This window comes from Castanea sativa, chromosome 8 (genome assembly GCF_040712315.1).
Source record: "Castanea sativa cultivar Marrone di Chiusa Pesio chromosome 8, ASM4071231v1".
Lineage (NCBI taxonomy): Eukaryota > Viridiplantae > Streptophyta > Magnoliopsida > Fagales > Fagaceae > Castanea > Castanea sativa.
The window spans coordinates 19503093-19528916 of NC_134020.1; the positions used below are offsets into that span (position 1 = coordinate 19503093).

General features: G+C 35.3%; 1 protein-coding gene and 1 long non-coding RNA gene across 3 annotated transcripts; one reads left to right on the forward strand and one right to left on the reverse strand.

The window, feature by feature from the left end:
- The first annotated feature begins 7655 nt into the window (after positions 1 to 7655).
- On the forward strand, positions 7656 to 9462 carry LOC142607896 (uncharacterized). 2 transcript variants are annotated; one of them, XR_012839390.1, is made up of 2 exons: positions 7656 to 8243; positions 9176 to 9462. It is a non-coding gene; the product is annotated as an uncharacterized LOC142607896 (long non-coding RNA). The 2 variants fall into 2 exon arrangements; XR_012839391.1 differs by having other exon boundaries at positions 9190 to 9462.
- A 3847-nt stretch (positions 9463 to 13309) lies between these two features.
- On the reverse strand, positions 13310 to 14994 carry LOC142606763 (mitogen-activated protein kinase kinase kinase 18-like). Its single transcript, XM_075778094.1, has one exon. The coding sequence runs from the start codon at positions 14900 to 14902 to the stop codon at positions 13325 to 13327; it is 1578 nt and encodes a 525-aa protein (XP_075634209.1). The 5' UTR covers positions 14903 to 14994; the 3' UTR covers positions 13310 to 13324.
- Between the last annotated feature and the right edge of the window lie 10830 nt (positions 14995 to 25824).

Consider the following 25824-nt stretch of genomic DNA (forward strand, 5'->3'; position numbering starts at 1 on the left):
CTCTTTGAGGTTGCCTTTTCCGGTGAAGAAGAGCGCCACCGCTTCAGTGGTTTTGGTGAACTCGCTAGTGTCAGTAAAGGAGATTGGGTTTGTGGACAATTTGGTGTCCAATTGGATTCTTCTCCACCACGCACCACTAATCTAACCCAAACTCTGTAATCTTAAAATCTCATTTCCGCTCAAAACCTTACACCCAATATTGACCAACGGTGAGCAGATCAAAAGGCTGATCTTCGAGGTTTTGATCATGGAAGCCATGGGGTCTTGATGCCGTGAAAACAATGGGAAAATTTTGGAGTCTTGCATGTGGGTGTTGTGAATATGGATTGGTGGTTGAGTCCACTGATGATTTGGCTTGGGTTGTGATCTAGGTTTCATTTGTGTTTGATCTGATCTGGGTCTATGTTTGTGTTTGGTCTTTGTTTCTTTCTTTTTTTTCGTTTGCGTTCTTGTGATCTGGGTTTGAGTTCTTGGTTGCTGGGTTTGCGCTCTTGTAATCTAGGTTTGAGTTCTTGGTTGTTGGGATTGTGTTCTTGTAATCTGGGTTTGAGTTCTTACTTACTGGGTTTGATTTAGGAAGAACACGAAGAACAAGTTATAATGTTCTTATGATAAATAATAATGAAAGTTAGTTTTTTTTTAATTAAATTAGATTTATGGTTTTTTTTTTAAATTTAATTTCTTTTTTATATAAATTTTCTGATGTGGCTCTATTTTAAAAAAATAAAATGCTAATGTGGCATTTAAAAATGCCAAATAATTATTTTTAATAATATTTTAATGGCCACGTCAACGCCATGTCAACAGGCACAAGACTCCATCCACCACGTAGGAGGTTTCCATTAGTGGGTTGATGGTAGGGACCAAAATAGAATCAATTTTCTTTTTTTAGGGACTACAATAGTAGCAAAATCAATTTAGGGACCAAAATGATAATCAGCCCAAAATGTAGGGACCAAAAGTGTATTTTCGCCTAAAATAAATCACATCAGCCTACTGAATACACTCAAATTAAAAATACAAAATTGACCTTGAAAATTTTCAAAACCCCGCCATTAGAGCAACCGCATCAGCTCATGCAAAATCTTGTAAAATAGAAAAAAACACTTCATTTTACACTTTTTAACCAAAAAACATCCACATTAGTGGGTGTAAAATTGTGCATAAATGCACAATTGTTATAGTAACCATGCATATGCATATATGCACGGTTACTGTAGCTCTTGCATCTAATATTTTAATAATTTCTAATTTTGCTCCTTTTTTTTCTCTCTCCTCTTCATCTACAAAACTAACGCATTCTCTCCCTCGTCATCTTCTTCCTTCCTCTGATACACACATTCCCGCAGACACAAAATTAACCACAAAATCAACAACAAAATCAACCACAAACACCACTAAATCAAACACACCCACGCACGAACACACAACAGAGACAGAGAGAATGGATCGACGCTCGTAGATCGATGCTTGTGGCGGATTAGCGCTTGTGGTAGATCGGCGCTTATAGATCAACAAGTCTCGGTGCTTGGATCGGCGCTTATGGATCAGCAAGTATTGGCGCTTGGATCGGCGAGTCTCGGTGCTTGGATCGACAAGTGACCATGATGGAAAGGAGTTTCAGAGAGAAGAGTTTTATTCGGCGAGTGACTGTGATGGAGAGGAGTTTCAGAGAGAAGAGTTTCAGTGGGAATAGAGAGAGTCTTGTGAGTGGAGAAAGAGAGTTTGAGATAAAATAATAATAAAAAGTGAAGAAAATGATTATTTAAATAAAATAAATGGTAGGTCTGTTGGATTCCACTACCTCACTTTCAAGATCAATGATTTATGGAAACCAATGGTGAAGATGGACTGTGTGACCTTGGGTAGAGGCTTCTTCCCGATTCGTTTTAGTTGCAGTGATGATTATGACAATGTTCTTCAGGGAGGTCCTTGGTTTATAGAGGAAAATTTTCTTGCAATTAAGCCTTGGAAACCTTACTTTAAAGCTTTTGAGGCTAAGCTCACGTCGGTGGCAGTGTGGGTTAGATTGCCTGAATTACCAATTGAGTTCTATGATGCTTCTGTGTTGAAGGAAATTGGAAGTGTCATTGGCCCTATTCTACGTATTGACTCCTACACGACCTCAGAGACAAGAGGAGGTTATGCAAGGTTATGTGTCCGGTTAGATTTGGATAAACCTCTTATTAGTTATATTTAGGTAGGAAGGTTAGTTCAAAAATTTTTATATGAAGGTATCTCTTCTTTTTGTTTCTATTGTGGTAAGCTTGGACATAAGCAGGAAAATTGTGGATTGAAAGTGAGGAAGCCAAATGGAGAAGATGAAGCCCAGGTCTCATTGGAAACCAACGAGATTAGTGAAAATGTCCAACCTGAACCTAACTAAGGGCCTTGGATGGTAGTTACAAGGAAAAGAGGCTCGGTTAGGATGGGAAAAGTTAGTGGGCCATCAAAGTCTGATAACCCATCCCAAGTTAAAGTTAGGGGCAGTCCGGACCTTTCCCAAGCTTCAGCTCATGTGGAAGCAGACGCTAATATTGGTGAGTCAAATCAGAAGGATTCTGTAGACTCTAGAGAAGAGACTGCATGTGTTGTGGCAGTCCAAGACTTGCAGAAGAGCTCAGCAGACCCTATAGACAAGACCACACATGTTGTGGCAGCCCAAAACCCACTAATCTGCCTTGAGATAAGGAAGGATTGTGTGATAGAGGATTGCCTTGAGACCCCATCTGTTGCATGTCAGCAGGTCATGAAACAAACTTCTAGAAACAAAAGGAAAGATTTAGCCAAAAATAAGGGCAGAGGAAGTGAAGGTCTGGGGATTAGGATTTCTAAGAGTCAAAAAAACTTAAGAAGCCATAAACGGCTCTCTCACAGAGCCGAAGGTAAGGGTGACCTATTTTTGTCATCAAGAGGTTTGGGGAGTGATATTCAACCTAAGTATGGAGAGGATTTTGATAAGATTGAATCCTCTACCACAGCCCGAATGGGCCATTTGGTACAAGAACCGAGTGGTGGCTATTCCGGACGAGATAATTTCACAAATAAGAGGGCGCAGACGGAGATTCCAAGATGGTTCGAGGAAGAGTTGGGGCAGGCTTGGAAGCATCTCTTTCCTTTAACACCGGAAAGCACTAGGTTGGGGAATCTTCCATTAGAGCACAATGCGTGGTGCCCCATTGGGACGAGTCCGGGTGGATCATTCAAGAGAGGAAGCTCGTGGATTTCAGAGGGATGGCCACAGCACATATGGGAAATCATCCAACTCTGAAATTGATCCAAATCATGGCTCCAGCGAAGATATGTGATGTACTTCTGAGTTGCAGAGAGGATATCTTGGGCATTCTGAAGCACATGATGATTTGGAAACCGGATTGGGAGGCATCCGAGGATCTTTTGAGAAGGATGGGGTGGAGTATGGAAGAAGCAGCAGCAATGAATACTAATCCCCCAGAGAGTGAGGTGCTATTAGGTCAATTTGTCAAAATGAATGTGCTACTCTGGAATTGCAAAGGTGCTTTAAATCCGGATTTTAAGAGAAGGATTTTTGAAAGGGCAATAAATCATAGGCCATCTATTTTTGTGGTGACAGAGACTAGAGTGGGAGGAGACAGGGCAGCAAAGATTATAGAAGGTCTGCCTTTTGATGGGTTTATCACAACTGATACAATTGGTTATGTTGGGAGATTATGGATTCTTTAGAAATCAGACGAGGTGGAAATTCTTCCTTTATCGTCCACCGAGCAAGAAATTTATGCTACTGTTAAGGTGCGTTCATCCAACCTTACTTGGCTTTTATCTGCTATTTATGCTAGTCCTAGGTTGGCTAAAAGAAGAATTTTATGGGATAATTTAAAAACTGTAGCTCATCTCCATAATTTGCCTTGGCTGATGCTTGGAGACTTTAATGAGGTTCTTTGTACTGATGATAAATTTGGTGGCAATCATGTTAATTTAAATAGAGCCCTAGAATTTAAGGATTTTCTAGATGAGTGTAATATGTTGGACTTAGGTTTTGCGGGTCCTAAGTTCACGTGGACAAACTGTAGGCCTATCTCAAGTTTGATTTTAGAAAGGATAGACAGGTGTTTTGTTAATCTTGTGTGGCACATACTTTATCCAGAAGCCTTGGTGACTCATCTTTCTAGGGTTTTTTCAGATCGCTGTCCAGTCTTAATTGAGTTGTGTAGAGTTAGTGTGAATCAACAGAATAAACCCTTTCATTTCCAAACCATGTGGTTATTTCATCAAGATTTTCCGAGGGTTGTTCAGCAAGCTTGGACTGATAGAGTTCTACAGGAAGTTATTCTGGAGTTTGTGAATGGAGCTAAAAAATGGAATGTTGAGGTGTTAGGGAATCTTTTTGCTAAAAAGAGAAGAGTATTAGCTAGACTTCATGGGGCACAAAAAGCTCTAGCCAATAATCCGAATGAATTCCTTTTGGAGTTGGAGCAGAAGTTGATTTCAGAATACTCTCTAATTCTTATGTAGGAAGAGGAGTATTGAGCCCTTAAATCTAGATTAAATACTGCCACTTTTGGAGATCGTAACACATCATTCTTCCATGTCTCTACGATAGTTAGGAGACATAGGAATAAAATTAGGTGCCTTAAAGATGTGGAGGGTAATTGGTTGACTAATGAGGTTGAAATAAAAAACCACATCAGGAACAGCTACAAGAAATTGTATGAGATTGAGCTGATTATGACCTCCTTGACTTCAGATCTCTAAGAATTCTCTTGTTGTTTTCTAGAGGAGGAGAATAGAGTTAGAATTGATGGTGATGTGACTAAAGAGGAGGTTAGAGCTGGTTTATGGGCTCTTAAGCCTTTTAAGGCACCAGGGGTAGATGATCTATATGCGGGTTTTTACCAACGCTTTTGGATGGTGGTTAAAAATTCCATGTGTAATGAGGTAAAAGGAATTTTTGAAGAAGGTCGTGTGCCAAGTTACCTCAATGAGACCTTGATTTCTTTGATTCCCAAATGTCAAAATCCAGAAACCCTGAGTAACTATAGGCCCATTAGTCTATGTAATTCGGTGTATAAGATTGTGTCTAAGATCTTCGTGGCTCAGATGAGGCCGCTGCTTAACAAATTGATATTGCCTGTATAGACAGCCTTTGTTCCTGGCAGAAGAGGCATGGATAATGTTTTAATTGCCCAAGAATTATTTAATGCCTTGGATAAAAGAAAGGAAAGATGGGCTTAATGGTTGTGAAGTTAGATTTGGAAAAGGCTTATGATAGATTAGAGTGGAGCTTTATCTATATAGTGCTCCAAGCCTTTCATTTTCCCCCTAAATTCTCCAAGATCATTATGAGCTGTGTTACGTCCGCAAGTACCTCTATATTGGTTAATGAAGGCGCCTTAGAGCACTTTGAACCATCTAAGGGCATAAGGTAGGGGGACCCTTTATCCCTGTACCTTTTTATATGCGTGGGTGTGAAGCAATTTTAGATGTGCTTGAAAATTTTTGTAGAGAGTCTGGCCAAAAGATCAGCCATGATAAGTCTAGAATTTATTTTTCCCTAATGTGAGTGATGAGTTGAAGGAGGAAATAAGTGAAAGGTTAGGCATTAGGGAGACCAATAATATAGGGAAGTATCTTTGGTTTCCTCTTAAGCATCGAGGGGTTCCTAGAAATCCCTATAATTTCATTGGGGAAAGGGTTATGAATAAGCTTGTGGGATGGAAGGCGAAGTACCTTTCTTTTGCAGGGCGGGCTGTACTTATTAAGTCAGTTATGTCAGCAATTCCAAATCATGTAATGCAAGGGGCTGTGTTACCTGTGCATGTCTGTGAGAAATTGGACAAAATCAATCGAGATTTTGTATAGGGGTCCATGATTAAACGAATAAAGATGCACATGGTGGGTTGGGGTAAAATAGTGAAATCCAAAGATGAAGGGGGTTTGGGAATTCAAGAGGCTAGAGCTAAAAACATAACCTTGTTATCCAAGTTGAATTGGTGAATGTGTCACGAACGTGATGCTTTGTGGGCAAAGGTTATGCTGAAAAAAGATTGTGTCAATTCAAGAGTAAGATCTAGAGATCCTAAGAAACTCCCATCATCCCCTAATTGGAAAGCCATCAGCTTGGGTTTCCCTATTTTCAGAAAAGGTATTGTATGGGGGATTGGTAATGGTTCAGAGTGAATGTATGAATGGATAATTGGATTAATGGTGATTCATTACGGGTGATGATTGAATGTTCTCTTACGCAGGAAGAGCTAAATTTGAAGGTCTCGAACCTGTGTTGCTATCATGAATGGAAGTGGGAACTTATTTCCTTTGACTTGCCTCAAACCATTAAAGAGAAAATTAAGGCTATTCCGATTCAAATGTATGGAAGTAGGAGGGACACGGTGATGTGGAAGTTCTCCAAAAATGGAGAATTCGCTACAAGTTCAGCTTATAGACTAGCAAATTAAGGTAAGGAGAATGTTATGCAATTCAGTGGGCAATGGATATGGAAGTTGGACATTTTGCCTAGAATTATACATTTTCTTTGGCTATGTATACATGGTAGCATTCCTGTGAAGGAAGTGCTAGTGGGTAGAGGTATCAATTGTGATAAAATATGTCTGATATGTAGAGAGCAGGATGAGTCTATCATCCATCTTCTTCATGACTGTGTGTATGCCTGTGATTTGTGGAGAAGTTTAGAGGTTTCTCCTGCCCATGTGAACTCATTTGCTGATGGTTTTGAGGCTTGGTTGAAGGCCAATTGTTTAAGTGTTGTGAAGCATAAAAGCTCCACTCCTTGGTGCACATTATTTCTATTTACTGTCTGGTCTTTGTGGAAAAATAGAAATCATGTTGTGTTCGAAAATGTTGTCCCGAATTCAAGACTTGATAAAGTATGTTTAAGTCAAGCTAAGGAGTTTTATTACTGTGTGAGTAAGGCCAAGCAAACAGTGCCTAGGATTTTTATTCCGGTTAAATGGTCCAAACCTCTTCCGGGTTGGCATAAGCTTAACACTGACGGAGCCTCACTTGGGAATCCAGGCAAGGCTGGCAGTGGAGGGTTGATTAGAGATAGTGAAGGGAAATGAATTAGAGCTATTCGAGGTCCATTGGGCACACGACTAGTGTAATGACTGAGTTATGGGCACTGAGAGATGGCTTAAAGCTTGCTACTCAATTAGGAATTGGGTGCTTGGAAGTGGAGCTTGATGCCAAGGTCATTGTGGAGATTTTAAACAATGTTGACAGTACTAATAGTGCTAACATGAAATTTTCTCCATTGTTTGTTGATTGCAGATTTCTCATAGCAAGGTTCACACAGGTTCGAGTAGCTCATGTATATAGAGAAGCGAACAGGTGTGCTGATTTTTTGGCCAGGAAAGGTTGCTGCATGAGGGAGGATTTTGTTATATTTGAAACTTTCCCTCGGATGAATTAGATAAATTACTTGTATCTGATGTTAGTGGATTGTATTGTTATAGGCAGGTAGCCACTACTTTGGCCTATGTGATTAGCTTGTAATTCCTTTTGTTGTTAATATATCAATCCTTTTACCCAAAAATAATAATAATAAATAGTAGAATAGTCAAACTGACGTGGTAGTTTTGTAAAAATAAGTTGGTAAAATATAAGATTTTTCTTATAAAATAGACAAAAAAATTTGCACGTGGCTGCTCTTGACTCGCCTCTACCCCTAAATTTGCAAAATCAAAATTTTCTCTTTCCGTCTCTGCTCTCCATCTCTTGCATCGCCCGCTCTCTCTCAACTCTAAACCTTCGTAGCCACTACCTAGCATCACCGTCAGAGCTACGCTGCCGACCTCGCTGCTTCCAACATCTGACATCGCACAAAAGTGCTCTTCTCTTTCTTTTTCTATTTATTTTTTGTAATTTTGATATCTTATTTGTATGCTTTTTTGTTTCCCCTAAAAGTACAAGGGTCTATCTTTTTATGATGATGGATTTGGCACCATAATCTCACCTTAGAAGTGTCTTATTTTTATATCCAAATCTCACCTGAAAGATAGATGCTTTGTTATGGGGTGAGAACATAGACTTGTATGATAATGGATCGGCTTTGCGGTTTCTGTTATGGGTGAGATTTGGGTGTATCTGTTTAGGGAAGAGATGGGTTTGATGGAGTTGGGTTTGGTATTGTGAGTTTGGTTTTATTTGCTATTAGACTACCTATATAAATATTGATGATTCCTTGCAGGTAATGTATGATACAACTGAAGTCAAACTTCATGCTGGTTGCTAAGCTGAAGAGGATTTTGGTACATTTTGTTAGATACCTTTGGATGCAATTACCTTAGCAATAAATAAAGAGGAATTTGGTACATTTTGTTAGATACCTTTTCATTATATCAACATTAGTCATGTTTAACATTGGTGGTAGTTTCTGTTATGGTAACCTTGCTAATCTATGTTGCCTATATCCTTTACTAAATCAAACTGGGTCAATTTTTGTATTATGGGATTTTGAAGATGATTTTGCTATTGGTGGTATGGGTTTGGATGAAATTTTAGTTTGAATTTGATTTCCTTAAAAACAAAATAAAAAACGAATCTTAGGAGTAAAGTAGAAGGATAGATCAAAACAATTTTATCAAATTTTTGTCTCTAAACTTTTCTCTCTACAAATTTGGCTATATTGTTATCTTTCATATGTGATATTCTTATTGTTTTGATATTTTCATATTTGGAAGTATTGTCTTCTGGTTCGATTGTTTGATTTGCCGAAACTTCAGCTTATTGCTATATTTGATTAATGATTGAAGAAGAATTTGAAGATGCTCAATATGCAGCTCTCAACTTAGTTTTTTATTCGTGTATTTTAATAAGTAGCTCCCAACTTAGGTTTGATGGTAATGGTATATTATATTGAGTGAATTTGAAGGATAGATTTATAGTAGTTCCTAAATTTATGGTTCCCAAAATTTTTCCTTTCTCTTCTTTATGATGCATATGAAGTCTTGAACTTTAATTTGGTTACTTTGTTTGAAAGTAAAAATTAGTATATTTCAAAGCAAAAATCTGTCAACTAGTAACTAGATTCTATAGTCTATTAACTCTATTGTAGGTGTATGTGTTTTCCATTAAATTTTAATTTAGTTGGCTTTAGTATTGGTGTAAAGCGACCATCTAACCAGCCTTAAATGGTTTTGTAAACTGTCTAAGATTACTTCTTTTATAATGGCTGTTATAGAAAATAAATTTCAGGAGCATATAACAGTACTGGAGCGGCCGCACATAAGCAATAGCCTGAGGGCTATACTTGAAGACGTGCTGGACATAGCAAATGAGATTGACCAAGTTTCATTTGGGTTAGGAAAGATGTAAATCAAGCAGCTCATAAGCTTGCTAAGTGGGGCTTAGTTAATAGTTAGAATGGTTTTGTAAATTGTGGCCTTACCTGATCGTCTGATGTATGTGATCATGAAGGATGCTCCGAGTTGTACAATTTCAGAACTAAACGTGTCTTTTATTTACAAATGCTGAGCAACCATCTCACTTTCATTAGGCCCTAGGTTAATGTTGGTTGAGCAACCATCTACCTTTACCAAACACATCTTATGTTGAGTGAGATATGCAAATTTTGAATTTCCCTCACTTTGGATTCTTATTCACTTCCAATTTCTAAAATAAAAAAAAATTGAAAACCAACCAACAAGTGGTGGATTTGCTAATCTGGCCATTTTCGAACCTATCTGTTTTTCCCACCCCATTCAATTCAATGGAGCAATGCACTAGAAAAAAAAAAAAAGAGGAGCAAAGGGGGTTAATATAACAACCTATATATATTTATCAAAATATACAACACTTCTACACATCTTTATCAAAAAGTCCATGTTAGGATGATGATGTTCACATTCATAGAATGGTAGGTCTTCTTTTATCTCTAAAGAGTAAAGAGTGATGTTTTTGTTTTTTAATTAATTAAAGAGTGATGTTAGAAATATTACAAATTTGATAATATCGATTTTATAAATTAATATGTCAAAGGTCACAAAAAGTAATTACAGTACTAGTTTATTATCTTGTTGAAGTGGAACCAATCACATTTATTGTTATTGATATTTGTAAGTTTTTTTTTTTGTAGTAAAACTTTAGAAGTTTTAATATTTTCCTTATTTTTTTAAAAGATTAAATTCTATAAGGACGTGGTGTAAAACTCATGTTTTACCCTTCCAATCTCAACATGTCGTATCATCTTATCACATATTTAAGAATAAACACAATCACACTCAATCAATTCTAATACCCATATATAAATCCAACCAAATTCATAATTTATTTAGATGTTATTAGGTGTGGTAGGATGTATTGAATTTTAAGTAAAATGCTGATGTGGCAATCACTTATTGGATGATGTAAAACATTAGTTTTACACCCCATCTTTATAAAATTTAATATCATTTTTTAATACATCTTTTGAGTTTCAAAGCTTTATAGAGGATTTTTTTAAAAAATTTTCAATTAAAATTCTTATAGCCATAACAAAAAAGAAAAAAAAAACAACTTTTATTGAGAATAAAAGAGTAGAAAACCAACAAAATTCAAGCCACCTCCCCATCCTTATCACCTTCCATCCAAAAGCACCCCATGACCCAACTGGGTTGAATGGGGATGAGAACGGGGGCCCATAAAATTAGCATTGCTGGTTAGGCTTCAGTGTCTCTTAATTCTTGTACACCTGAAATTAAACGGATCTGAAAGCCCCTAAGCCCGGTAGATTAATCGATGCAATGGCAGTTCTACAGTACAATATAAAAGTGCCAATAACTTTAGCTTTGGGGTAGAGACATAGCTGCCCATAAGACAAGCTTAGCAAGCCCATTCAGCCATTCTCATTTTTTTGTCGAGGGCTTGAGGCAGTGGATATTGAAAGGTACCTATCATGTCAGCCTGCTACTGATGAGATTGGGCTAATGATTCATTCCTAACGGGACCCTTGATCAGTGATGCTGAGATCTTTCAAGTATCAATTAGGCCCTATGAGTTAAGATTGGATTGACCAGCCTTGTTTAGAAAAAGCGAAAAGGCAGATGAAATTCAAGACAGGCAGCTAGATCTGAATGATCCTTTATGGTAATGGGTAATTATGATTATAATAAACAAATGATACTTTTTGTATTTGTATTTGTATTTGTTTAATCATTTCCATAATTGGGGATGTGTTGTGACTTGTGAGCCAATCACGAGTTTGTGTTCATCTCATACAGGACGAAGATAACACACAACTATATCAATGAAAAAGAGCTGCTAGTGGATCGATCTGAACCATAAGTTCCTGACAGCCTATGGAGATTACACTTGGTTGGAGAGCATGGAACAAATGATTGAGATCAGTAGCCACTATCCAAAATAACTTTGAAAAGAAAAGCTATGAAGATGAGCTTGCCTTATCTTAAGGATGATTTATTTAGCACACACGTGCCAAATAATATGATACAAAATACTAGAAGGTTGAAGGATAATTATTATTATTTTTTTGAGAATGAGTTGAAGGATAACTTAGTTGCAAACCTTGATGAGAAAAATTAACCAAACTCTTTTTAAATGCAACAATCAAAATTTATATTCTACCATATCATTAATTTCCAAATGCCAGAATTTTATGTGGTGAAGCTTTTTTCCAATTTGAAATAGCGTGTAAGTTGATCCATTTATATATAATTAAAGCAAGATGGGGGTAATAGTCCTCGTGTTTCATTCATTAGATTGGAAGATGTATTATTTAAGAGAATAAGGTCTATTTGGTAAGAAATTTATAGTAAGGTTGTTTATATTTTTTAAAAATACTGAATAAAAAAATGTGTAAAAAAATATGTAATATTGTTTAAATATTAAAATCTGTTATTTAAAAAACGGTAACAAAAAGATCTAAGTAGCAAAAAAAAAAAAAAAATCATAAGAAGCTTTATTGTGCCAGAAATGCCTCAATAAAAATTTATATAAATAAATAAATAAAAAAGAAAAAAGAAAAGAGGCCCACCCACTCCCACAGATTCCAATGTCGCACAATATCTAGAAGCAATTAGTTGGCAATAGTCACATTTAAGATCTTCATGTACATGCATAGTGGTGCAAGCAAGAGAGGAGTGTGAATCACTAGGCGCATTACACTGGGAAATTAATGATCTATTAGTTTCATTCGATTGGTTGTCTTATCAATTTTCTCATATTTGATTTCTTTTTGCAATGATTAAGAAAATCGAGGGATGACTATTTGATATGCTTTGGATCAATTTTCAAAATCCAAAATCAAAACAACAGTGTAAATTTTTGGTGTCAATCTAAATTCAAATACCCATCTTATCATGAAAAGGAAACAAAATAATAATGAGCCATGTGTGATGGAAAATTTTGCATATTTATTTAAATAAATACAAAGCTGAAAAAAAAAATTATGCCTTTTTTCTTTTTGTTAAAAAGAACTTCTATTTCGGCTATAAAGATAATAAAGAATTAGCAAAAATTCCATAATACCAAATGGAATAAAACTTTGGAGCTATTAGTATTATCCCACTGTCGTCAATCAATTGCTTAAGATACTTTTTTTTTTATTATGGGAATTGCTTAAGATACTTTGTAGTTGGATAATTCTTTTAATATTCTTGGTCCATTCAAGATTCAACCTATGTTTCACGCCAACTATATATAATATATGTCTTAAGGAAAGGATCACATTTAACCCAATCCATTTCTTCCATATCTCAAATCTCAATAGCCCAAGCGTGGGCTCTAGTAACACGTGTTTGACATGGATAATCTTTCGTAGCGAGTTGTCCTTACGCCATGTTGTTTGCTAAAGAAGCCGTCAAGGAAACTGAAAACTCGGAATTCTAGTAAAAAACACAAACTAATGGATAAATTTTGATATTTCTCACGCCACAATCGACAATGCCTTCTACAAATTGATATTTGGTTCTAAATTGTATATATATCTTTATCGCTTCTAAAATATATCATAATTATGAATGGTTAAGAAAATTCATAGTTACGTGGCTAGCTAGTGGTGCAAGTGGCATAGACAACTCTTTAACGCCACCAGACCACATGCGTCATTTGCCCTTTGCGCAAGTTCCTGATTTGTTAAAAGAAGTGTGCCACTCACTATTAGCATTACTCTCACTCTTTTGATATGTTTGAAGAAAGACAATGAACCTAGATTTGTCATTCTCATTCATTCCCTTATCTGGAACCACCCCACCTTCTACTATTGCACTCACAGCCTGCCATAGCCAAATCCCAATAATTGATCATGTGGAATTTTTTTTATACTTATTTTTACTATTATATTTAAATCTACTTAGTACCATCTTCTGTAAACTATAAAGAGAGGAAGCTCCTTTCAGGCGTGGTCACATGAATCATGTATGCATAAATAAAATTGAGGCCCAGAATAACAGGTAAACAATAGGAATAATAATTTATTCACGAGTGTTACTGTAAAATCTAACGAGAAGAATAAGAATAAGAAAAATAAAAGTAATAATAATAATAACATTACAATAGACAAGCACAAGCTGTAATAGCTTGTCCATTGACTCTCCACCGCAAAATCTACTTTTTGTGACCCATACCGACAGCTCAACTCCGCATTACATACGCATCCACCGAAAGCCCAACACCATGAGAGCCCACAATCGCAGTAATTATTATTACTATACCGCCGAACCAGACTCAGTAAATTAGTACCGCCAGTGCCACAACCTGAATTTGAATATTCCAAACGTGTCCTCTCTGTTGTTGTTTCTGTAGCAGCTGTAGCTGTCCTTTGAGAATCCGAATATGCGGTTGTTGTTCCAGCTATTTCCTCTTTTGTCCTCATTAAACTTTCATATTCCGTACTTGTCCCTACTCTTTCTACGTAATCGTCCCCACAACAAGAATTCCCACCTGCTGCTTCCTCTGTCTCACATGCAATTTCCAAATCCCTCACTACCACCCAACCATCATCCGATTCCCAATTTGCCCCTCTGCTTGTTGCTAATTTACCAATTCTCTCTTTAGCAGAAAACCCTTCTTCAGCATCATCGTCGTCATCTTCATACTCTTCCTCGAACTCTGAGTTAACCCAGTCGAGTACGCAACGAGGTGACGTGTCAGTAACCGTAACTGTATTTGGCGACACAGGCAATAGAAATGGATGCTGTAGCAGCTGATCACAGCTCCACCGCTTGCTCGGCTCTCTCCTAAGACACTTCTCGAGGAAATCCCGGCCGAGTTCCGACAGCCGAGTTGGGAACTCAGGCAACCCGTCGGAGAATCCGATTCGACTCAGCGTGTCAACCCCGCGATCCTCCCACGCTGGCTTCCCGGTTATCATTTCGATCACAGTACACCCCAAAGACCAGACGTCTGATTCTGGCCCCTGAGATTCCCGCCTAATTACCTCCGGTGCCATCCACAAAGGACTCCCTCGTGGCAGAATCGGTGCCTTACACGTGTCTCCTGAGACCTCAATCGACGATCCAAAGTCGGCGAGCTTGGCTAAACTGGAATTGGGACCCACCAAAACGTTCCTCCCCTTGACATCACAATGAACAATGCCTTGTGAATGTAAGTACCTCAACGCCGACACTATACACCAAGTGTGCGACCGTGCAATTCTCTCGTCCACGTCAGCAACTCGTTTTGCCAAGTCAGCCACGGTGCCACCTGGCAAATACTCCATGTGCAAGTTCCGGTACGACGTCGATGGAGACTCGTAGGTGACATCGTCCCCAAGGAACCCAACCACGTAAGGCGAAGACAACGATCGGAGGATCCGAATTTCGTTCTCCAAAGCCTCCAATTGACTAACCATAACCGAATTTTGATCCACGGACTTCACTGCAAACACATGACCATCCGATATGTTAACCCCGAGACTCACTGTACCAAAACTTCCTTTGCCTACACACTTCCCTCTAACCCAAGAAACCATGTTGATTTGTTTGAGTAAAGCTTAGCAGCTAAGCCAATAGCACCTTTTAAAATCTTTCAAAGCAAAACATGTGTCTTTGTATTTTGTGGGGGTCCAAGTAGCTGCTTACATATATATATACACGGAATGTGAGCGCCTAAAATTTGGTCCGACATGGAATTTGGAACATATCTTTTAAAAAATATATAAATATTTTTGGTCCGACATGGAATTTTTCCCCCCCAAAAAAAAAAGGAAATTACAAAATGGATAATTTGAAGAACGGTTTGATGACGTCAAAGAGGTTACTGGGGCAGGAACTGGTCGGTGTTGACGTTAAAAGTGATAGTGGGGCGGGGGATTGAGGTTTGGAAAGATACTGGGTTTAATCCTTATCCATCTTAAAGCGGGGTTTATCTGGACCGTTGATTTTATGAGATCATGGTCATTAAGTTTTTTTTTTAACTTGCAAGGTTTGTCTTGATCCAGTATTTTTTTTTTTTTTGATTTATTGTCTTGATCCAGTATTGGATTAGTTTTTACCAATTTCGACATGTGGTTATATTCGTGGAAATATAGGATGGTTCGCGGAAGAAAGCATTTATTTATTTTATTTTTTTTTTTTGGAGGAAATTGTTATTGTCTGGGAACGTGGAGGCATACTAGCTAAGTTGCTAGTTGTATTACAGTACAAGATTATTGTCCTTAAGATCTGTTAGATTAGATCAATTTTTTTTGATTGTCCTCGTTGGCTTCTTTGTTACGGAATCAGAAATCTAAGCACAAAAAAAAAAAAAAAGGGTAAATTTTAATAAACTACCCTGAAGTTTAGGCTAATACCAACAAGGTTCAGAACTTTTCAAAAATGACCAAATTGATCACTGAACACAATTTGGTTCCTAGACGGCATTTAGGCCTGTTACTCATTCTCAACCTTTCTTCTCCCTCTCCTCACTTAGAATCTCCCTTCTTTCCCGAATGTTTATGTTCATGCTAATATCTCTGAGGTGTGAGTTCTATTCAAAATGATTATACAAACATATACACTTAGCAATATAAAGCCTGAAACCCCAAAAATCCCTGATCACAAAGCATATATACATATCCATAATCATTCATACGCCAACAAAAACACCATATTAGGACAATTTTGAGACAAAATCCAAATAAAAAAAATACCCACAGATCCACAAATAAACATACCCAAACCCCATATTTCAAACCCAAATCAAAAATAAAAAATCACCAAATCCTTTGTAGCCCAAAGAAAACCCAATCCCTAAACTAACCAAGGACCGAACCAACAAAGGAGGAGGAGAAAGATCGGTGGCCAGTGGTGGTGTTTCCGGTGTGATTCATCGCCTGTGGTGGTTGCAGAGGTTATGGGTCTTCGCCAAACGTTCCCTTGACGTTTGGCACACAAACCTAAACTCAAACCCAAGCCCAAACAGAAACACAAATGCCAACTCTCTCTTCCATGGCTGAGGAACCCAAAAGCCTTCAACCAGGAGCGGCAGCAATGGTAGGGAGGAGCTCGAAAATCCTAGCCCACAGTTTTCATGGCACTGATTCGAATAGTGAGCACAATATGGTAGTTTTGCTGTTGTGGGTGAGAGAGAGAGAGAAGAGAAAATAAAGAGCATCTAAGACAGAAAACAGAAGAGAGAGCGTTTGAGAGAGAGAGAGAGAATAGAAAGCAGCTGAGAGAGAGAGAGAGAGAGAATATGGGGGAAAAGATAAGTTAAGCTGAGAATGAGGAACGGGCCTAAGCACTGTTAGGGACCAAATTGTGTTTAGGGACCAACTTGGTCATTTTTAAAAAGTTCTGAACCTTGTTGGTATTAGCCCAAATCTCAGGGTAGTTTATAGGAATTTACCCAAAAAAAATTACACAATTTTTTCAGGACGGACTCAAGTAGGGCCCAAGGAAGCCCAGGCCCCCTGTGTCCAATTATATATATATATATATATATATATATATATATATATATATATATATATATATATATATATATATATCATTTTTGTAGTTGGGTCATTTCAAAACTTTACACCTAATTTCTCCACCAATCAGTCTAATTAGCCTAACCTAAATAGTAAATATTCAACTTAAAAACTTAACAAAAACAATAAAAATATTTACAATGGTAATTGTATTTTAGCAAATATATATATATATATATATATATATAGATATTTTATTTTTTTTACCATGAAAGAACCAAAAAATCATGTATTATCGGAGAAGTTAAAGCTAACTTTTTTGAAATTACAGTAAACTAGTATAAATACTAATTGACTGTAGCAAGTTTTTAAAAATGAAATAAAATATTTTATTAAGATTATTTCTCTTTCTTAATTAAAAAACTCAAATTCTCTCTCTTCCGTTATTATTTTTGTGGGGGACTCAAGGACCAAAGATGAGAAGTACTGTTGTAGCTTTCAGTTATTTTTTTGGAAGGAACATCCACAACCTGGAGAGTGAGGTGGTCTGAGGATAGAATGGGAAGTGACAGAGTGCTTGTGGGGGATATAATGGGTGCAGATGAGTGCCTCAGGGGTTGAATGAGATCTTTGTAGGGCGTTTCTTGTCAAGTACTACCTGTTCCTTTGCATTGAATGGTTGACAATAGTTTTATCAGCTGCATTAATAAGGAAGTGACCTGAACAGTGAATCTACAACTCAGCAGCTCCTTTCACCACCTTCACCAAAAATCTAATGGGACAAGTGTCTTAAGGAGATTTGGGAGAATTAGAGATGGAGGGCTAGGATGCAAGATGCCATAAAGTATATAAAGGAAGGAGATTCTCAAATAAAAGGAATCCAAGAGGAAAAAGGTAAAAAATAGAATAGTAGCTAAGAGAGAATGAATAGTATTTGTAACAATAAAGAATTTTGTCATCGGGTAAGTTTGTAAAAATCCATTCATAGATTAAAACCTTTGGCTTTTGGTCTTTCTTTCCTTATCTGTGTCCTCGGGCGAAACCCATACTTGTTTATCCCACTCTTTATACAAATATCTATTATTTTGGGCCGGATTTAGAAGCTCCAATATCACTATTTTTTGGTGGGCTAGGGCTGCCTAACTTCGTGTTCTTACAATTTTAATTTGTTGCTTGTATTATTTTTAAATGAAGTGATAAAAAAAATAAAAACATTTGATATTAGGTATATTGTAAAGTGAGGTGGTACAATAGATAAAATAACTCCTTGAGGGGCTAAAAACTAAAATTTTTAGCGGTGCCACTGTGAATGCTCTGCCTATAATAAAAAAAAAAATCTAACCAGCCTAGTATTAAAAAAATATTATTTTGTTTTTGTTTTATTGGTAAATAATTACATCTTAATGTATTTAAAAAATAACGATTTTATATAATTTTTTAATACTATATGGATGCTTAGAGTTTTTTTTTTTATAAAAATTATTTATACCCCGATTCTTGCTAGCTTAAAATCCTGAATCTATCCCTGATTTTTTCCTTAACTCTCTCACGTGGAGGAAGAATGTAATTGGTTTTAAAAAAAAATGTAGCAAGTTTATATGAAATGACAAACAATTAATTATAATTATAATTTGTGGTGAAAAATAATTATAACAAAATTTGTGAATTATTTTATTAGCCGAAGCACTCCCATCATTTTGGTTCCGTCGCATAAACGGGCAGCTAAAAGGGAGTGCCACATGGGATGTAGAGGGGGACAGGCTTGGGTAGAGACCGGTGTTTGAAGTTTGAACTAACAAAAAGGATGACGTGGCAGAAAAGTGTAGGTCCACGTTGTAGAGAGTGAGAGAGGGGAAGGTAAAGGATTAGGATTTAAGAAAAGGAAAAGATGGTTAGAGGCGTGGATTCCCACGAAACGATGCTGGTGCGTTGGCATTGGCAATGGCATTTTGAGGTAGAATTCTACCAAAGTTGAAGTCTGTTGACGTGCACGAGCTCCCTCCAGTAGATATATTATTATATTCATATTTGATAGTATGTTTATGGAAATCGGTTGCATGACATCCCTGCCTCAATGTCCATATCCATTCGTATCTCTACTGTCAACAAAAAGATTAGGGTCTGGGTCACCCTTACATGAGCTCATAGGTCATATTACCTTTTTTGACAGTTCACAGTTCCCAATTCAGCCCCCACTCCCAACCATCAGATTGGGGTAGCCCAGCCAATTTATGGATGATATTTCATTTTTTAAACACTACGAAACTATTTTTGTCATTACTCCAAAAAAAAATTTGTCATTTCTTTGTACACTAAATTACTATAAATTGATCAATTGTCAATGGTGTTGCCACGTTGAAGGCTGATATGAAGAAAAATAATGTATATATATATATATATATAATTTTTTTTGACCATCTAAAATAAAAATTTGAACATCCTAATATATATATATATATATATATATATATATATATATAAATTTTTATTTTTATTTTTTGTTTTGACCATCTAAAATAAAATTTTGAATATCCTAACTTTAAACTAATGAAAAAAAGATAGGAAGATCCAACAAGAAATTAAGAATGCATAGCTGCACTGCAAGGCGGAAAAAAAAGACAAAAAAAAAATAAAAATGAGGAGAGAATACGCGGTGAGGACTGAGGAGTATAAAGAAGCCGAAAATGAGATTTGAAATTAGATGAGAAAGGATATTATTGACACTAGAGAAGTCATATTAGAAATACACGTTCATGAGAGGGAAAAGAATATGCTTGAAAGATTCTACTTCACCAATATTGAACCCCAAATAAACCAGATTTGAGCTTTTCTTTAAAAAATATATATAATTTTAGTTGAAATTTTCTTTAAAATGCTACATAAGTCTATAAAAAAGCCATTAAGTTTACTACCTAGTGTAATAATAATTCTTATTATTATTTTCTTTTTGAGAAAGGTAAGCATATTTTAAACTACTCAATTGCTTATAATTTATTATTTTTAAGTGGGGTGTGGGCCACTTAGTGGGCATCAATTTACTCTTTATTTATTACACTATACGAGGCAAAGATAGTGGGTCATGGAGAATAGGTACTTGAGACAAATTATTTTTATCATTACATACTCTTAATGCGATGATCACTCTACAAGTAAAAGTATTTGTGGGATGTGAAGGATAAAGGTCGAGATTTAAGTTTCCAGAAGAGAGTTTCACACACATATATACTTAGATTATGTTAGAATATAAATTCTATTTTGTAAAAAAAAAAGACAAATTATTTTTTATTGAATTGTTGTGTTGAATTTTATAATCTAATGCTATAGACGCAATAGAAATAATAGAGTTAAAAGAATTACAAAGACCAATATATTGTCAAGGTGAACCCTCTAAAATAATTTGCTAGTACTACCATTATCGACCATGAGTGAGATGGTTTGGTCTTAATTAAAAGCCACCACTCGTAGTGGTGGTGGCGATCTTGAGTCTGCCATAGTGACTAATCTATGAGTTTGAGAGAGTGGCTAGTTTGTGGGTTTGAAGAGAGAAGTTGCTAAGAGAAGCTTTGGTTTGGCTTTTGAGACCATTGTGGGTATTGTTGTTCATGGGTTCACTACTGGTATCATTGTTCATTAGTTCGCAACCAATATTGATTTTTTTTCCTCTCTCCCTCTTAATCGGTTTGGAGTCTTTGGACATTTGTTTGTTTTATTTAAATGAAATGCACAGGAGTTCCATTAGTCTCTTAATGGGCGGATTGACAGATGGCTCTATTTTGCACATGTGTGTAGGTCAATTGGCAAATATAAAAGTTTAAGGGGGTGTAATAGCCACTATGCCAAAATTTAGGGATTTTCTTAGCATATTTCCCAATATAATTTAATCTATAGTAAATTATCTAAATAGTTTGCGGGTCATACTCTAAAAGTTTATTATAGAAGGTGTAACACGTATAGTAAACCAAAATAATTTAAATTCCTAAGTCAAAAACAATCAGACCACAATACTAAAACCTAAATCATATTTTAAAATTAAAAAAAAAAAAAGTGGAAACAAAACCAATTTTTACTAGTTGTCTGACATTGGTAGGGATTTTGGCAGGAGGCCTAATGGTGGTGGTGGCCCTCAATCAAAACTCTCTCTCCCCCTCTCTCTGTGCCAACGACACAATGGTCTAACGCTAGGGGTGGATCGAAAGTTGTTGAAGGACAGGCAGGAGGAATGAAGGATTGGGGGAAACGATAGATAGAAATTGGGTTGGAAGGCTGAGAAAAGAAGGAGAAGGAGCTATGTTTGAATAAGAGAGTTAAAGAAGAAGAAGGAGATGGGAGTTGAGTCTATATTTGAAAGAGAAAGTGAGTTTAATCGGGGCTGAGTTTGTGTTTGGAAGAAAAAGAGAGTTGATCGGATTTTGTTTTGGAGAGAAAGAGATTTAAAAAAAAAATATTGATGATATGGAAAATTGTGAGTGTTTCAAAAAAGGCAAACTCTCACAATGTAATAAGAAAAATAATAAAAAAGCCAACCCTTAGATTTTATAGTATATAATAAATATATATATATATATATATATATTTAAAAAATTATATAAATTTTTAGGGATAATTACAGATTACCCACCTGTGGTTTAGCCCGAATTTAACTTACCCACTCGTGGTTTCATTTTTGGCACTTTACCCATTTGAGATTACTTTCGTTTAATCTCTGTTACCCACCTCTGTTAAAAAAGAGAGGTAAATAAGTCATTTTACTCTCATTTTATGTCTCTCTCATCCTAAAACAAGAAAAACAAAAAAAAGCAAAAGAAAACAAGATCAAAATGGGCTATTTTAAACCTAGGAATATGCATCTCTTAAAACATGGCTCAAATTCAATTGTTTTTCAAACCCAGCCTGCAAAACAACAAAACAAAAAAAAAAAAAAATCCCAGGGCTACCATTCATATATTCCTTTTGCCTCTTGGATTTGTTTATACATAATCTTTTGTCATTCTCATTCTTCTCAGACCTCTCTCTCTCTCTCTCTCTCTCTCTCTCTCTCTCTCTCTCTCTCTCTCTCTCTCTCTCTCTCTCTCTCTCTCTCTCTCTCATACAATCAGAGAAGTCATGTCTAGGGAATCAGCCAGTGCAATTCACAAAAACCAAGTACGTTTTCTGGGTTCTCAAATTTTCCTTTTCTAAAATTTTTTTCTTTGTTTGTTTGCTTAGAAACCCTGAGAAAATCAATGGAAAGACCAGTTTTAAAATCTATAAACTAGGTTGTTTTAATAAAGAAATAATCTTTCTCCTTTGTGGTTAAAGACCCACTTTCAAGGTTTTTTTTTATTCCTTTCCTTTTCCTACCAATTTCTTTTGGCGACCAAATTAGAGAGTAGAATGTAATAGTTAACATCTTAGTTCCAATTTTTCTTATTTTTTGATTGGTTTCTGGGAAAAGTTTGGAATTTGAAATGTGTTTTGGATGTTTTGAAAGCTCAGTTTCCAATTTTCCACTTTCTTTTTTTAGCTTGAAGATTCAGAAAGTGGATCTTTTTAGTTTATAAACCCAGCTTTAAGAATTAAGATTTGCAATTTTCTTTTCCTTAACCATAGTTTTTGTCAACAAACCCCACGTCTTTTTGAAGAACCCTAGGTTTCAAAGGAAAACAACAAACCTACAAAAAAAAAAAAAATCTCAATTTTGAGAGCATTAACCCATCTTTCACGATGGCTAGTGACTTCTTTTTTCCTTTTTCTTGTTGCGCAAGTTGCTGATTTTATGGTACATCTTTCAGTTAAGATGTTCTTGACTTTATCATAATTATTGATATGATAAGATGTTCCTATTGTATGTACTCATGATTTTCAAGTAAATTAGTAGATCTACCTCATGTGGATGAGACTGTGTTTTGGGAGAGAGGAGTGTTTGATTTGTTTTGAGTTTTGTTTTTGATAAAATATATGATAGAGTAGTGTCTGAAAGGGAAGTGGGTTATAGAGTAATAACAAAGTGAAGTATGGGTGGGTAAAGTGTCAAAAATGAAATCACGGGTGAGTAAGTTAAATTCGAGCTAAATCACATGTGGGTAATCTGTAATTATCCCCAATTTATATATATATATATATATAAATTAATTAGATTTAGATCAACAATTTCATCATATTTTATTTTCGGATGAAAAGGTAGTGGAAACAAAGACTACAAACTAATTATAATAAAAATGATAATAAAGAATAATTACTTGGTTGTGAAAAGTTGGAGCACGAGCGATGGAAGGATCTCTTTATTCGTTGGTGTGACTTCTTACAGTCCATCTGTCTCTAATATTTGTAGATGTGTCATGCGTCTTTACCTAGATGTTTATAGATTATCAAAAAAAAAAAAAAAAAAAAACCTAGATGTTTATCTATACTATTATTTAAGGGGTTTTCCTTATTTGAATTCCTCATTTTTTTAGTTTAAAAATGTTTCTACACCCCTATGTTTAAGCAGAGACAAAACTAAAGGACAATTCGATAAAAATGCAACTCTAACTCCCACTAAAATATTGCCTAAAAAATAGGACTACTCTCCTATTAATTTCTAAATTGATTTATTCACTTATAAATTAGATTTTCAAAATAAAAATTATATATATAAAATAAAAAATACAGTTTTTTCTACAAAATAGGATCACTTTAAAAAAAAAAAAAAGCCTTATTGCATGCATGAAGTGCTTGTGATGAAGCTAGTCTATACTATTATTTAAGGGTTTTTTTTTATTTGGATTCCTCATTTTTTAGTTCAAAATTGCCCCCATAACCCTATATTTAAGTAAAGACAAAATTAAAGGACAATTTGGTAAAAATGCAACTTTAACTCCCATTAAAACATTGCCTAAAAAATATGACAACTTTTCTGTTAATTTTCAAATTATTTTATCCACTTATAAATTCGATTTTCAAAATAAAAATTATATATATAAAATAAAAAAAACACAAATTTTTTCTACAAAATAGAACCACTAAAAAAAAAAGCCTCATCGCACACGCTTTGCGCGTGTGATGAGGCTAGTAAATCATTACAACGTTAAGGGCCTGTTTGATTTAGCATTTCAAACTCATATTTTTACATTTTAAACAACATTACACACTTTTTCACACACTTTTTTATCCACACATATTTCAAAAAACTACAAAAATCATATCTCAAACTACTCTACCAAACACCCCCTAAGTGTTTTTTTTTTTTTTTAAATTTTAAGAGAAAATCACCTCAAGTTGTCCGCAATATATGATGGGATAAATTAGAAGAATCTCTTATGCAGCGTAAGAAAAGGAAAAGAGGATCAGAGTTGTCCACATAATTTTATAAATGGCAAAATTTTAATGAATAAAAAAAAGGAATGTGGAATATGTATATATTAAAAGGATTCAGAAAGTTAGTTATTTCCTATAAAAAAAAAAGTTAGTTATTGCTTTTTTTCCTGTCAAAAATACCCCTAAATTAATACCAACAACTTAAAAATGGGGTTAAAATAGTAAATTGACAAACGAAAGTTAGTTACTACTTTTTTTATTGTCAAAAATACCTCTACTTAAAACTTAAAAATAGAGTTAAAATAGTAAATTGACAAAAATAATAAATTCTTACTTCTACGTTGAAATGCCTTTCTGCTTCTACTAAACTCCTACTTCTACTAAATTCCTACTTTTACATTGATTTAAATTCCTACTTCTACTCACTAATTTCCTACAAAATAGGATCACTCTTTTGTTAGGTTTAAACTCATCTTACATATTCATTACACCCTTAGATTTTTTTTTTTTTGATGATTGGAAAAAATAGAAATCTCAAATTATAATAAATACAAATTATTAATCTTTATCAAAAAAATAGAAGAGCATCTGAGCACGTGCTCAGAGACTAGTATAATTCAAAATTAATTTAAGAATATATAATAAGGGTAAATTACAAAGTTAGTTCCTATCCCTTACACCATATTTTAATTTAGTTCCTAATTTTTTAATTGTGTCAACTTGGTCTATAATAGTATTGGTGTGTCCATAATAGTATTGGTTCCTAGTTCAGTATTGTGTCGATTTAGCCCTTACGGTTATCTTTTCGATGAATAGAATTGGTGTGGCTAACAACTTAAATAAAAAATTAGTTTATTGCCACATCAACCGCCAACTATACAAACACATTAGATTATAAAAAAATAAAAACCCAAATTAAAGGAGATTTATATCACACGCAGACACACGCACTCTGTCTCTCTTGTTAGTATCATCTCCATCTCTCTACCCAAAAGAGAAAATCAACTTGCAATATTTTTTTTTCTTTCAGTTTCTTGGCTGCCAAACACAATGTAAAACCACTTATAATTGCTAGCCACCGTGATTTACTTATAAAACTACCCATCTAAAACCCAAATTAAAAAAAAACACCATTGACCAAACCACGTATCTACAATCAACCCAAAACCACATTTCCAAACCCAGCCACTGTGATCTCTCTCTCTCTTTGCCACCGTTAGGGATGGCCATGGGTAGGGTATGGGTATACCCGATCCATACCCTACCCGAAAAGTTTACTCATGGATACCCGAATATCAATACCCATTAGTATCCATACCCGAATCTTACCCGGATTTATTATCCATGGATATCCATACCCTACCCAAAACCCATTTAATTTTTTTTTAATCCAAATCATTTTAACTTAAAAACTAACCAATAGCTTTATCTTAAAAAAGAAAAAACTAATCAATAAAAATAAAAAAAAAATTATTGATTAGTTTGTATCTGCTTCTTCTTCTTTCTTTCTTTTTTTTTCTTTTTTTTTTTTTTTTTTTTTTGAGATAGAGATTGAAATTATATTAGATAAAAAATTAAAAAATAAAAATAAAATACAATAAAGAAGCAACACATGTTATTCATAGGTCCATGTACCAGTAATAAAAGTCATCCCTAGCCGACCACTCCAACTTGAACCAAAACCCCAGCTCCTGATCTTGCGCCACTATCGACGGTGCCAAAGA

What these genes read in the sequence shown, in the direction of transcription:
- LOC142606763 (XM_075778094.1), bottom strand. Translation starts at nt 14,902, where the DNA reads ATGGTTTCTTGGGTTAGAGGGAAGTGTGTAGGCAAAGGAAGTTTTGGT.